General features: G+C 37.6%; 1 protein-coding gene across 6 annotated transcripts in view; it reads right to left on the reverse strand.

Moving 5' to 3' along the window:
- Positions 1-8,584: 8,584 nt before the first annotated feature.
- Positions 8,585-13,363, reverse strand: part of ZDBF2 (zinc finger DBF-type containing 2) — a 338,913-nt gene continuing 334,134 nt past the window's right edge. For all 6 annotated transcript variants that reach the window (XM_087706851.1, XM_087706840.1, XM_087706846.1 and 3 more), the window contains one exon: positions 8,585-11,820. In XM_087706851.1, coding sequence (XP_087562977.1) covers positions 9,153-11,820 — 2,668 coding nt within the window. In that variant the 3' untranslated portion in view covers positions 8,585-9,152. The remainder of the gene's footprint in view (positions 11,821-13,363) is intronic.

The raw sequence follows: 13,363 nt of genomic DNA on the forward strand, positions 1-13,363 counted from the left end.
GAGGGCTGAAGCTGCAACAGAGAAGGCTCTCCCCCGGGGGTCGCCAGCCAACATTGGCTGGCAGATGGAATCCGGAGGAGACCTAACCTGTGAGATCTAATCGGTCTATGGGAGGTAATCGGCAGGAGGCGGTCTCTCAGGTACCCAGGTCCGATGCCATGTAGGGCTTTATAGGTAGCGACCAGCACCTTGAAGCGGATTCGGAGACTAATGGGTAGCCAGTGCAGCTCACGGAAGATAGGTGTGACGTGGGTGTACCTGGGTGCACCCACAATCGCTCTCGCGGCTGCGTTCTGGACTAACTGAAGTCTTCGAACACTCTTCAAGGGCAGCCCCATGTAGAGCGCACAATGGATAGCCTAAAGAACAAAATAAGGCAATTTTAACTGAAAGTAGAGGTTTTGGATCTTCCTAGGCCACTTGAAAACTAGGTATCCTGCGGAAAACAGAAGTTCTGGCACTGATTCATAGAAGTTGGGAGATAAGAGTCTCCTGCTGAGGAAGAGTGAGACGTCTTAAGAAGAAAAATTGCTGGCGTTTGTTTCAGCAGAGAATCTGCTAAAGCGAGCGAATCTTTTTAAAGGGATTACGGTGGCTCAGCTTGAGAACAACAAATAATGATACAAAATGGTGGGGAAAAAAGTATCAGGAGGATAGCAGATGGTATTTATTCTTATTTATGGAATACTACTTGCTCTCTAGGTACGATAGCTAATCTATTTTGGCTCAACAGATCTAGCAGAGCTGTTTTGTCGCTTTTTCCACTAGAGGATTAAAGAAAAAACGTTTAGTTTGAGTACTGCATACTGTCATCGTTTTTCTGGTTCTTTAAATTGGAACGTCTGAGTAAGGAAAACAGGAAAATAGCATGCAGAAGACTTGGTCTCAGTAAAAGATATTGCTTGGAAATGCTGTGAGGGGAAAAGACTCTTCTATTCATTGCCAAGCAATAGATTAAAAAAACTTGGTGGTACAGGAGGTGGCCTGATTGCTTGGATTGAGATTAAATGGTCCCCCACATTCTTTTCCATCATGGTATTTTATATAAATAGCAATAGCAGTTAGACTTATATACCGCTTCATAGGGCTTTCAGCCCTCTCTAAGCGGTTTACAGAGTCAGCATATCACCCCCATAGTCTGGGTCCTCATTTCACCCACCTCGGAAGGATGGAAGGCTGAGTCAACCTTGAGCCGGTGAGATTTGAACCGCCGAACTGCAGATAACAGTCAGCTGAAGTGGCCTGCAGTACTGCACCCTAACCACTGTGCCACCTCGGAAAGATATATATATATTTACTGGAGTTTCCTGCAGTGCTGCTCTTTGCAGTCTATCAATCGTTAGAGTTAAGATACAGCAACAGAAAACTGCTTCAAACTCCTATCTTTGTCTGTGTAAGAAAAAAGCGTCAGTCAAAATAGCATACTGTATATCTAAAATCTCTTATCTATATGAGATGATTGCAGATTTATTACATTAAAAAAACCCTCTAGTTTGAGGGTAAGTATTATGGTTCATGAGAAATATTGTAGGAGAAAGAGCTACAATTATTTTGGAAAATAATTGGCACATAATTATTCCAATTCCCCAAGTTCTCCTGATCCAAGTTATGTCTATTGCATTTTCAGATAGAACTTGCTGCCGGCCACATTTTAAGAAAGGCTATGGTGAGATTTCTGGCTATACCATAGTTTGTAGGAGTAATAAATAAATAAACAAAATAAAACAAAATAAAAGCTCTCTAGGAATTTTAAAAAATTATATGGTGCTCTTAATGTTGTCTGACAGACTAAAGCTTAATAAAGAAGTTACCTCAATGTCTGAAACATTGCACAATAATTCCAGTTCTATGGCAAATACCTCTTGCTTTACAGAATAAGCCAAGTCCTTTCCGTGGCCAACAAATAATTGAAGATTTATTGTGAACGGCTGTTGAATATGCTGTATTCAGCCAACCGTTTAGGAGAAAAATATCATTTTTAAAAATTAGAATTCCATCTTATTTTTTAGATTTAGTTCTATTTAAAAAAAAAAAAAAACGATAAACGGTGCAATAAAATTCAACCCATACATGTAAAGGTTAAAAGGAGAGATGGGGAAACAATTCATACAACCACATATTAATTATACCTTAATATTCTTTCCACACATTAATATATTCACCTGAGATAAAACAATAATGATTCTCCTGGACAACATAAGATATGAAATCAAACCACATATTTGAGAGGTTGAATTCTAGCTTGACCAGAGCATAGTTGAAGAATGTAGGTCGGTTTCTCAGCTGCTTGATATGCCAAACATTTTGGAATCAAGAATCAACATCACAGATTTATCTTCCTAAAGTTTAGCTATGGACATTCTGGTTGCATTCAACAAAAATACCATTACTTTTTTTAAAAAAATGTATTGTTAGACCCTGAAAATATACTTGTCAAAGCAAATTGTAGACAGAAGTTAATTCTTTGATTTCTAGTTTTATCAATAACCCAAAATACCCCAGACTAGAAGAAAAATTCACACATAACTACAAGTGAAAGTAAGTTCCATTTTCTCCACAACCATTCCAAAAAGCTTTCATGCATGTTATTTTAAACATAATCCTCTCATCTATTGAATAGTTTTAAGATAATTTTCTTTAATTAGGGCTGGGGATGATGACACTGATTTCCATGTTTTATTCTATTCTTGAAATGTTTTCTCCGAAGTCATTTGCAAACAAATTAAAGCCGAAGTATTTTTTCTGGGACATTATATAATTTAGAGATAACTCTTTCAGATTAATCTGACTGAGTCTATAACTCTGCTTCAAAGTTTGTCTGTGGTCTGTTACTTGAGTGTTTATTTTTGAATTAAGAAGGAAGGATCTAAACCAGTGTTTCTCAACCTTGGCCACTTGAAGATGTCTGGACTTCAACTCCCAGAATTCCCCAGCCAGCGAATTCGCTGGCTGGGGAATTCTGGGAGTTGAAGTCCAGACATCTTCAAGTGGCCAAAGTTGAGAAACACTGATCTAAACTGTAACTGAAATAGCTGAGCACATTCTGAAGTTAACTAAAGTCACTTCAAATTTAATAGATCAAAGTCTTGAGTCTGCATAATTTCTGATTGAACTTGGTTTATAACATGTAGTAATAAACAAGAGAATTTAGGACAGCTAAAAATAGAAGTAAAGGTAACAAAAGGTTGCTACTATTTTTACCCCTTGCATTCAGATTTTAAAATTAGCACTCCAAAAAAAGATTATAAAAGGTTCAAAATCTTTTAAAAGCGTCTGGTACGAATCAGCAATTTTGAGTATCCGGTGGTATTCTTTAGTGACTTCGATTTCAAGTCAGATTTTGAGTTTTACTTCTGCTAATAATCATATTTATTTTTTTTGTAAACGGAAAGCCTCATAATAAAAAGATAAATTCGGAATTCCAACTCCACCACTCTGGGGATACTGCAGCAGTCGTAAAATGGTTGCATGTCATTTTTTTTTCAGTGCCATTGTAACTTTGGATGGTCACTAAATGCACTATTGTAAGTTGAGGACTACTTGCATTACTAAAATGCATAAATAAAATGAAACAAATCCATAATGTTGCAGCCAAGTAATTTTTAATTTTAACTATATTACTTTTAGAGGACCTGCTGTTATCGAACCCATTCTCCTAAATCTTAGGATCCTAGCAGTCACCTAAGGCAAATGCTAAGAGTAGTTTAAGTCGGACACTGAGCCTAAGAAATAAAGTGTCTGTACTTTTAAGTATTAAAGATAAGTTCAGTATATAACTGAATTTTACAGTATCTGGCAAAATTAAGTGCCATTTCAATCAGTGTGTAAAGCAATGATGTAATATGAGTCACTGGGGTATACCTTGATGCGTACTTACAAACACCCTTCTCATCCATAAACTTATGTGCCGTCCATCTTGTCCAGAGATGATTTTATTTTGATTTTAATGAAACTGAAATTAATTCACTTCAATTTAACTTCAAGCATGATTGTTTTCCTCAGGAGAAAAATACTTCAATTTTACTGGTGCTGGGAAGTTAACAACTAATAGTGTATTTGCAGGCTAGATTCCCCTGCAATAAATATATAAAATCCTCTAGAATCCTAGGTATATAAACATTGTCTATTAACAGTATTAACAATGTTATCTCTTTGCAGATGTTTTAATGTAACTGACAATCTGCCTCTAGTGTATTTTGGTATGGAGACTATATAGGTAGGCCTAAACTTACAACAGTTCAGTTAGTGAGCATTCAAAGTTACAATGACAATAAAAAAAAATAGCAATAGCAGTTAGACTTATATACCGCTTCATAGGGCTTTCAGCCCTCTCTAAGCGGTTTGCAGAGTCAGCATATCGCCCCCCACAGTCTGGGTCATTTCACCCACCTCGGAAGGATGGAAGGCTGAGTCAAGCCTGAGCCGGTGAGATTTGAACCGCTGAACTACAGATAACAGTCAGCTGAAGTGGCCTGTAGTACTGCACTCTAACCACTGCGCCACCTCGGCTCTTATGGACATTTTTCTTACCTTTCTTTGCAGCATCCCCATGGCCATGTGATCAAAATTCAGATGCTTGGCAACTGGTTCATACTTATGACCATTGCTGTAGCAATGTGATCACCTTTCGCTACCTTCTGATAAGCAAAGACAATGGGGAAGCCAGATTCACTTAACAACTGAGTTACTAATTTATCAGCTGCAGTGATTCACTTAACAACTGTGGCAAGAAAGGTTGTAAAATGGGGCAAAACTCACTTAACAAATGTTTCACTCAACAACATAAATTTTGGGTTCAATTGTCATTGTAAGTCGGAGTACTGGTAATTAGCTGCAGTATTATATGTACAACAACTTTATTAATGAATACAAGTTTAATTAAACATGTTTTATTCATTTAGTAAATAAAGAGAAACAATAAAAATCAAGAAACGTTCGAATGGAAAATCATTGCAGAGAGCGAGCCCTCATTTTTAATAATAGAAAAAGAAGTTAAGACTGGTAAAACCAGCATTTGCTCAGGTTTAATGAAGTAATATCCAGATTTCTATGTTTATAAATTGCACAAAGGGTGAAAAATATGGACAAAATTGTTCTGACCTATATTGATGGAAACAATTTGTGAAAATGTTACTATTACTGAAAAGATGGCATTTCAACTTTGTTTAATCTATTATTTGCTGTATTATTTTGAAAATAATATATAAAAGTTTTATTTTTCTCCCACTTTCCTCTAGAAGACATGCGAAGTGAAATCTTCAAAGCATTGGAAGCTTTTCCCAATCTGAATTTACATGCATTTTAAGAGAATATTTATTTGCAAAAATGTATTTGGGGAAATGATTCCCTTGTGTATCCTGTAGTGTCAATAGCAAGTCCTTCCAGTGGGGACGAGACTTAGAAATGATGGCAGTCTTTCAGTGAGTTTTTAAACGGTATCTTTTATGCTAGGGTTAGAGATACCTTGTTTAAAATCTCAGTTCTGACGTTTGAATAGAAATGAATGAATCTTATCATTTTGGTCTGTTCCGTTTCTATTTTCCAAATTATAAATTACCTTTCACCTTTCTACCACAGTTGGATAAATATAACCAAAGAATAGAAAATTGATTTTAGTTTTTGTACATGTCTAGTGTTGAGATTTTTTTTAGTGTTACATGCTTACTTTTTCCTTAACATAATTTAAAAGCTCTTTTCTTTTACATGCACCATACTGTGTATATTTTAATTTTCAAACCACTGCAATGCCCTGAAAAATAAATGCTGTACTGATGTTAGGAGCATCAGTCCCATAAAATTTGAATCAAACAAATTTCTCTTCCATTCCTAAATTCAACACATACTCATGCAGCATTGATGAAATATTCATTAAAACATTTCTATGGCTGCTCTTCTCTTCTTTGAAGCGAATCTTTCATATAATATTCATTGTCAGAAAAGGAAAGGGGGCTTCTGTGCACAGGATGACAACTGTCTCTTTCTTACATCCTCAAGAGTGGTAAGCACCCCCCCCCGAGGTATACCTATTCCAAAATTACTTGTTGCAACATGAGGAGATATAATCTAAGACAGCTTAGAAACTTTTGAGGCACAATTCTGCAGGCTCAGCCTGAAACCGGGTGCTGAAACGTAGTTGTATAGTATATAGCAGTTAGACTTATATACCGCTTCATAGGGCTTTCAGCCCTCTGTAAGCGGTTTACAGAGTCAGCATATCGCCCCCACAGTCTGGGTCCTCATTTCACCCACCTCAGAAGGATGGAAGGCTGAGTCAACCTTGAGCCGGTGAGATTAGAACCGCTGAACTGCAGATAACAGTCAGCTGAAGTGGCCTGCAGTACTGCACCCTAACCACTGCGCCACCTCGGCTATGAGGGGATGGGGAAGGCGCAGTGTGGGGAATGAATAGCAAAACCAAATGAAACAAAAGCTATTTAAAGACGTGTATAGAAGCCAATCTCCTAACATTTCAAAATCTTGAAAGCCAATACAAATATGAAACTGAGTTAGTCCTTAGCTAAAACACGCGACAGGCATGCCCATGGCACAGGGACAGGAAATCATCTAGATGTTTACACAGTACGTTTTGGATCCTGATTTATTAAAATGTTGAGCATTCCACATATTGTAATTGTATAAGGTAATAAGTTAAAAACCTATCCATAAAATCAATGAACTGATAAAATACAGTTTTAACCAAAATATATTCTCTCCAAAATTTACTTTACCAAGCATACACCATACTCTTAAACCCAGAAGTGAGACATATTCAAAAGTAATAGTTATAGAATTTTCAATTCTGCATGATTTTCTCCAAAAGTATATTCCAAGCTCTTTACAATACAAAAAATAAGATGTTAGACTTCTTCCTCTTTTAAAGAAAATATATAAATATATCAAGATAATTATCCAAATTTTTTAAATATAGCCATTTTTTAAATATTCTGTCTTAAAAATGGCACTCTGAGGAACCAATTTATAAACCAAACACAAACATACAAATATAAAAAGAATGTTTTAACATTAGACAGCCTGTGCCTTGTGCATCCTGAGGTTGGGAAAAATGGGAGCATTAAAAAAGCAGGATATATAGAAATATGTACAATTTTAGGACTGGTGAAGACAAGACAATGTACTCTGTCAGAATATTCACAAAAACGTACAGAACAGAATGTAAAAAACAGCATGTTAGCTAAAATGACATTGCTATCAATCATAAATTCATCACTGAAATTTTGCATATAAACACAAAAACTGTTGAAAAAAACCTTTGCAATAAATCTTTTATCAGGTAACTTGATTATAAAATTATCAGCTAAAGAATATTTGTTTAAATATGTTTGTATTAGCATAGTATATGTCTGGGGCAACCATAACTACTAGGTTACAATAATTGGTGGTGATAGTATACTGGAAGTAATCTCCAGCATAACATCCCAAACACTTGGAATGTTTGAACAAAATAGTCACTTTCATATAAATACCTCTTGGAATTTTCAGAAAACAGAAATTCAATCAATCCAGATGGAGAATTTTTTAAAATATTATTTTATACAGGCAGTCCTCAACTTACGGCCACAGTTGAGTCTAATGTTTCTGTTGTCAAGGGAGAGATTTGTTAAGTGAGTTTTGCCCCGTTTTACAACCTTTCTTGTTTCATTTGTTAAGTGAATCACTGCGGTTGACAAGTTAGTAACCTGGCTGTTAACTAAATCTAGTTTCATTAACTTTGCTTGTCAGAAGGTCACGAAATGTGATCACATGACCTTAGGACACCGGCAATGGTGGTAAAAATGAACCAAGCAGCTGAATTTTGATCACATGATCGGGGGGGTGGGTGATGCAAAAGTGGTAACTGTGAAAAACGGCCATAAGTCACTTTTTGAATCAACTTTGAATGATCACTAAACAAACTGTTGTAAGTTGAGAACCACCTGTATTTCAGAGTAACATATAACTTAGTATATATTCTGTTAGAAAAGTGTTTTAACACACATATTAATGCAAAACAAAACAAAACAAAATTAAGTATTTACCTTTTTAAAAATTCATTTTTTTAAAAAAAAAAACTATTTTAAGCATGAAGTAGCATTTTTCAGAAAGTTGCTTATATATTGACATTACTTTAAAATGCATTTAACAACTATATTGTGAGCTGAAACTAGGCAGTAATGCATTCTAAGGGCAGATTATGTGTAGAAATATTGCTTATACACAGCAGTCTTGATTAACCATTCTGTATGATCTTAAAAATCAATTGTTCTTCCAGAAAAAGTAAAAAAAAAATAATCGAAAGAAAAAACATTTTTCAACGTTCTAGAAGGACATCCGATATTCTTGAGAAGGTAACAAATATAGGCAAGATGATTTTGTATTTGTGATCTGAATTTAAAGCACAATCACTATGTGATATCCAAATTTAGATTCTAGATAAGGTAGGTACATCTTCAAATGCAATGCATACATCCTAAAACTCCATGTGCAATTTCCAAAAAAACTGGTTCTACACAATCAAAGATTTCTCAGAGAAGTTAAGGGGAAATTGACAATCTTAGCAAACGGCAGGAGTGCCCATTTGGTTCCACACTGGTTTGGGATGAGTTTTGACATTGCTTAGTTACCAACAAGATTATCAAAGCGGAGCTTCATGTAAAAGATACACTTTTTTCAATGACTGATACTGGTTTTACAAGGGAAAACAATGCTCTGCTTGAGAAATAGCAATAGCAATAGCAGTTCGACTTATATACCGCTTCATAGGGCTTTCGGCCCCCTCTAAGCGGTTTACAGAGTCAGCATATCGCCCCCACAGTCTGGGTCCTCATTTCACCCACCTCGGAAGGATGGAAGGCTGAGTCAACCTTGAGCCGGTGAGATTAGAACCGCTGAACTGCAGATAACAGTCAGCTGAAGTAGCCTGCAGTACTGCACCCTAACCACTGCGCCACCTCGGCTCTTAACATGTAATGTGCAGCACACTCACAAAGTAGCAATATGAACGACTTCTTTACCTATTAGCTTACTGTTTGACCTTGAAATTGTTCCATTTCTAATTCTGATGTATACCTTGAAAAAGCCATTCCCACTTTTTTCTCCCTTTCCCGCCCTCTTAAAAGACAATCCCAAAGTAAATTTATATGATCTGAGCAACATTATTTCACAGTGCAAAAAAGATTCTTGTCCCTGGCCACTTCCCATGTCTTCACTTTGGAAGAAGTCCTTACAGAGGCTCTTGGCCTTTTTTCTGCAACGCCCATTGCATCTGCAGTATTCAAAAACGTTCTTTTTGACTTCCTTGACACGGTCAACTTTTTAAGGTCAGCTTTTTTCTTCTGAAGATGCTTTTTTATGGTAGTGTTCTTTGAGTGGGGCCTGAGAAGAGATGATTTAAGAGTACAAGATTTTTTTTTAATCCCTCCTATTGGCTGAGTTGCCCTTCTGGGTGGCTGTTTTCTGCTGCCTTTCTTAACAAGGTCACGTTTGATAAAAATTAGCTCTGAAGTTTTTTTCGGGAACCCTGATTCTTTGCTATTGATTTTTTTCCTCTGCCATGTTTTCTTTGGATTGTCTCTTTCTAAACAATCAGCAGTATGGGACTTCGAGGGACATTTGACTCCTTTCCTCTTAAATGGATTGAATTGAAAGTCACCTTCCTGCTGTGACTGATGCGACTTCAACGGTGAAGTAAATAAGTGTTTACAGCATTTCTCTGAACAGTTGTAGGCCAAGCATTCTGATTTTTCGGATGAAATAGAAGGGCCCTCTGACTTACGATTTGAATTCATACCATTCCCCTTAACAGGGTCCACCAAGAGAGATGACGCACGGTGGTCTGGGGAACTGAAGGGCTTTGATAGATACTGGATCTCAGCTTGTTTCTTCCGGTTTCCATCGAAGTTGAGGTTCCTGAATAGCTGTCGAACATGTGCTGGCTTCTTTGTCTTCCCCGCAGCTACGCATTTGGGAGGCGTTTTTAAAATTCGATTCGTCAGAGGATCGTAATACTTAATAGGGGTTTGTTTGTACTTGTACCTTACAGAATCTTTGCTATCTGTGGAATGGTGCCTTTTAATTTTGGGAATCTCCTCAGCCTTGCTCCTAAACTGCTTCACCTCTGGGCATGAAAGAACATAGACTAGTGTCTGTGGCTGTACAGGGCTCATGAGTTTGGTATAAGATTTAGGAAGCTTAAGAGCACATAACCTCGTTTTCATGGTAGGCGTTTTCTCATTCTCTGACCAAAGGAGGTTGGCCATCTGATTTTGCAGCTGATAGTCCTTCCTAATTATTTTTTGCTTAACTACCGGATACTGTATTAAACTGGTTTGTGTGCCATGGCTAACCTTAACTACTTGGCATCTTGAGGCAAGGCGGAAAACTCTTTTTTGGGGATTCTTCAGGGGCTTTGGAACATGTATTTCTGAAGTTGCAGAGAAGTTGCTGAAGTCAGGACCATCGCTTAGCCCATCAGTGAATTCTGGAAGCCCTTTAGCGGGCCCAGCCTCTGTTTTGTTAGGTGCAACTGCATTCATCCTCTCATCAGTCTTTTGAGGTTTTTTCCTTGGTGTACGATGAGCCAAGGGCTCAGTATCAAAATGGCAGCGGAAGCGGCCTTCTCTAAATTCCCGCACAAGGGCTTCAATTTTCATATCATCTTCGTACATGATCTGAGACCAGGTTTTTCCCACAAAGGAAGGAGGCACATGAGGCAGAGCTGGAAGAACTGGCTCTTTGCTTTGAACTGAAATATCGTTTTCTGCTTCTATTTGCTGCACTGAAACGTTTTTAAAAATGGAGCTGAGTTGGGTGTCATATTTTTCATCTTGTAGATTTACTTTAACTTCTTTGAGAAGTTCTAGATTTTTAGCAGCTACTCTGGACAGGTTTGCTTGTGAATCAACAGCTGCGTCACAATCAAAACTCACATCTGAACCATGCAGACTACTGTGATCCAAAAGTGACAGAATATTTACACAGGAATTTGTCTCTTCTTCTCTGCAAGGCAACTCTTTGGGAGGAGGCTCATAACAATATTTCGAAATGACCTGTTCAATTATTTCATTGATAGAACTTTCAGCACTTCTGCACAAATGTTCTTTTTCTCTTGGTAATCGGGGAGCTGCTTGAAAATTCAGGGAACTGCTGGTGCCCACAGGTTTTCTAGCATTCCTGAGACAGAGGTTAATCTGAGTTGCATCCTGAGATTCTAAGTCATCTTGCTTTAAAAAAAGTTGACCTGAGATTAAAGAGTTGCCTTTATTACAGACAGGACTCTCATGAAAATGCGAAACAGTTTTTGACAGGACTGGCTGTAAAACAAGATTTTTGTTTGAATTCAAAAGTCCATCTTGGTTGCATATACCTTGGGTAGCCTGTTCACATGTGTCATCTGCTTTTACTGGATAGCTAATATTCTTTGCAAGTCTATGAGGAGTGAATGGTACCTGGCTAACAGGTAACGGATGGTGTAAAACATCCTTAGCTGTAAATGAGACTTTCTGACTACTATTTTCGGTCAAAAGGTTTGTTGGACCAAGATTATTTATATTACTGGAAATATCCATATTTTGTTGTGAAGCTCCTAGTTTGGGTTGTTGTCCCCTTCCCAGAGTCTGGACAGGTAGAGGTTCTACAGAAGCAGTCTTCTGCTTTTCATAGCTCTGGGAAATAAAGCAGCCTGATTCAGCAGTGAATCCACTCTCAGTGTTTGGATTTTCCACCCTGCTCGTCTCTCTCTCCTTCTCTTGGACTTCCACTGATACAGCAGCCCCATCTTCTGCAAGAAGCTGGGAGTTGACTGGCATGTCATCGTAAGTTGGTCTAGGGAAAGGGAAAAAAATACACATCAATGTTATAAATTATTGAACATTAAAGCAGAATGCGCAACTAAGGGATGAAAAGCCAGGAGAGTTAATAAAACTTTAATGGTCCTATTACAGTAGGATGACTAGCAGTACCGCTGCAAACCAAATTGGCTTATAAACCACTCAGGAACTTACAAGTTTGAGCTCTGAATTTCATGGTTTCCTATGTTGTTTAAATCCCACTGATATATAATGATGAGGCATGAAAAGGAACTTTCAACATTACGCATCGTTGGGGAGATGACACCATGATCTCCATAATCATTTTTTTGTGTCAAAACTTTCAGTCACAATAATTCATATGTTCTGATATAACAATCATGGTTCACGTCTAGGTCCACATAAGACACCCAACCAAGCTAACCAGGTTAGTTGAAATGGCATAATACAGAAATCTGCAAATTAATCAACTATATTTCAAGCCAACATAGCTTAAAAAACTAGCCTTAGCTATGTTAATTGCAGGAAACTTTAATGTAATCATGAAATCTTTAACTTTAAACTTTAATGTAATCACATTCATGCAGCTGAATATGTTGTTATTCAAAAGTAGCAAAAGTCCATGTACATATTATAAAATGAGAAATTTTACAGTACCATTGATTTTTAAAGAAAATCAGAATAAGCAAAATGTATGAAGAAAATAATTTATACTCAATATTGCTGTATACACAAAAAACAAAAAATGGACTTTCACTAGAAACTCAGACAAATCTACAAATATCTAAGTAATAAAAATATTAAAGTTTATTTAAAATTAATATGAGTTAAGCGAGATTATTTTGGATTGTGGCATTATTTTGATGCCACTAGTCTCTCTCTTTATCCCTCTCATAAGCACTAATTTAAAAAAATTGATCAGCAAAAAGTTATATGTAGTCCTCAACTTTACAAGAGGAATTGGAATTTCTGTCATTAATAGTCAAAAAAGGCAAAAAACACTGCTTAGCAACAGCAATCACTACACTACCAATTGCCGTCATTAACTAAATACCAGAGTTATTAGATGAGGCAACTTCCCGCTGACTTCCCACAATCAAAGTCAGTGGGGCAGCCTTCCCTAGTGGCTTCCGCATTGACATTTCATTCTGTGCTGGTCATAACCATCATTCGTTCAGTGCTACTGTGATTTGGAATAGTCACTGACTGAATTACTACCGTAATTCAAGGACTACCTACCATGTTTTCCCTGAAAATACGACCTACCCCCAAATAAGCCCCAGCCTGTTTTACGGGTGTGCCCAATATAAGCCCTAGTGAAGGGGGAATGGGCATGGCCAGCATAGGAGGTGGCGAGCACATGCGAGCCGATGGGTGTTATGGTGTGCCAGTGGCCTGCGGAGATGGCAGCAGAGTCGGAAAGTGAGGAGGTTGGGGAGGAACATGGGAGTCTGGGGAAGGCTCAGACGAGGGTTCTGCATGGGAGGCAGAGAGGGGGCAAGGGCCATCTGGGAGTTAGGTGCTGCCTCCGGAGCCGCCAGAGTCAGACATCAGCGAGG

The sequence above is a fragment of the Thamnophis sirtalis genome, unplaced genomic scaffold (assembly GCF_051295495.1).
Source record: "Thamnophis sirtalis isolate CommonGarterSnake01/CBP01778 unplaced genomic scaffold, rThaSir2_p1.2 scaffold_1, whole genome shotgun sequence".
In the NCBI taxonomy this organism is placed as follows: Eukaryota; Metazoa; Chordata; class Lepidosauria; order Squamata; family Natricidae; genus Thamnophis; species Thamnophis sirtalis.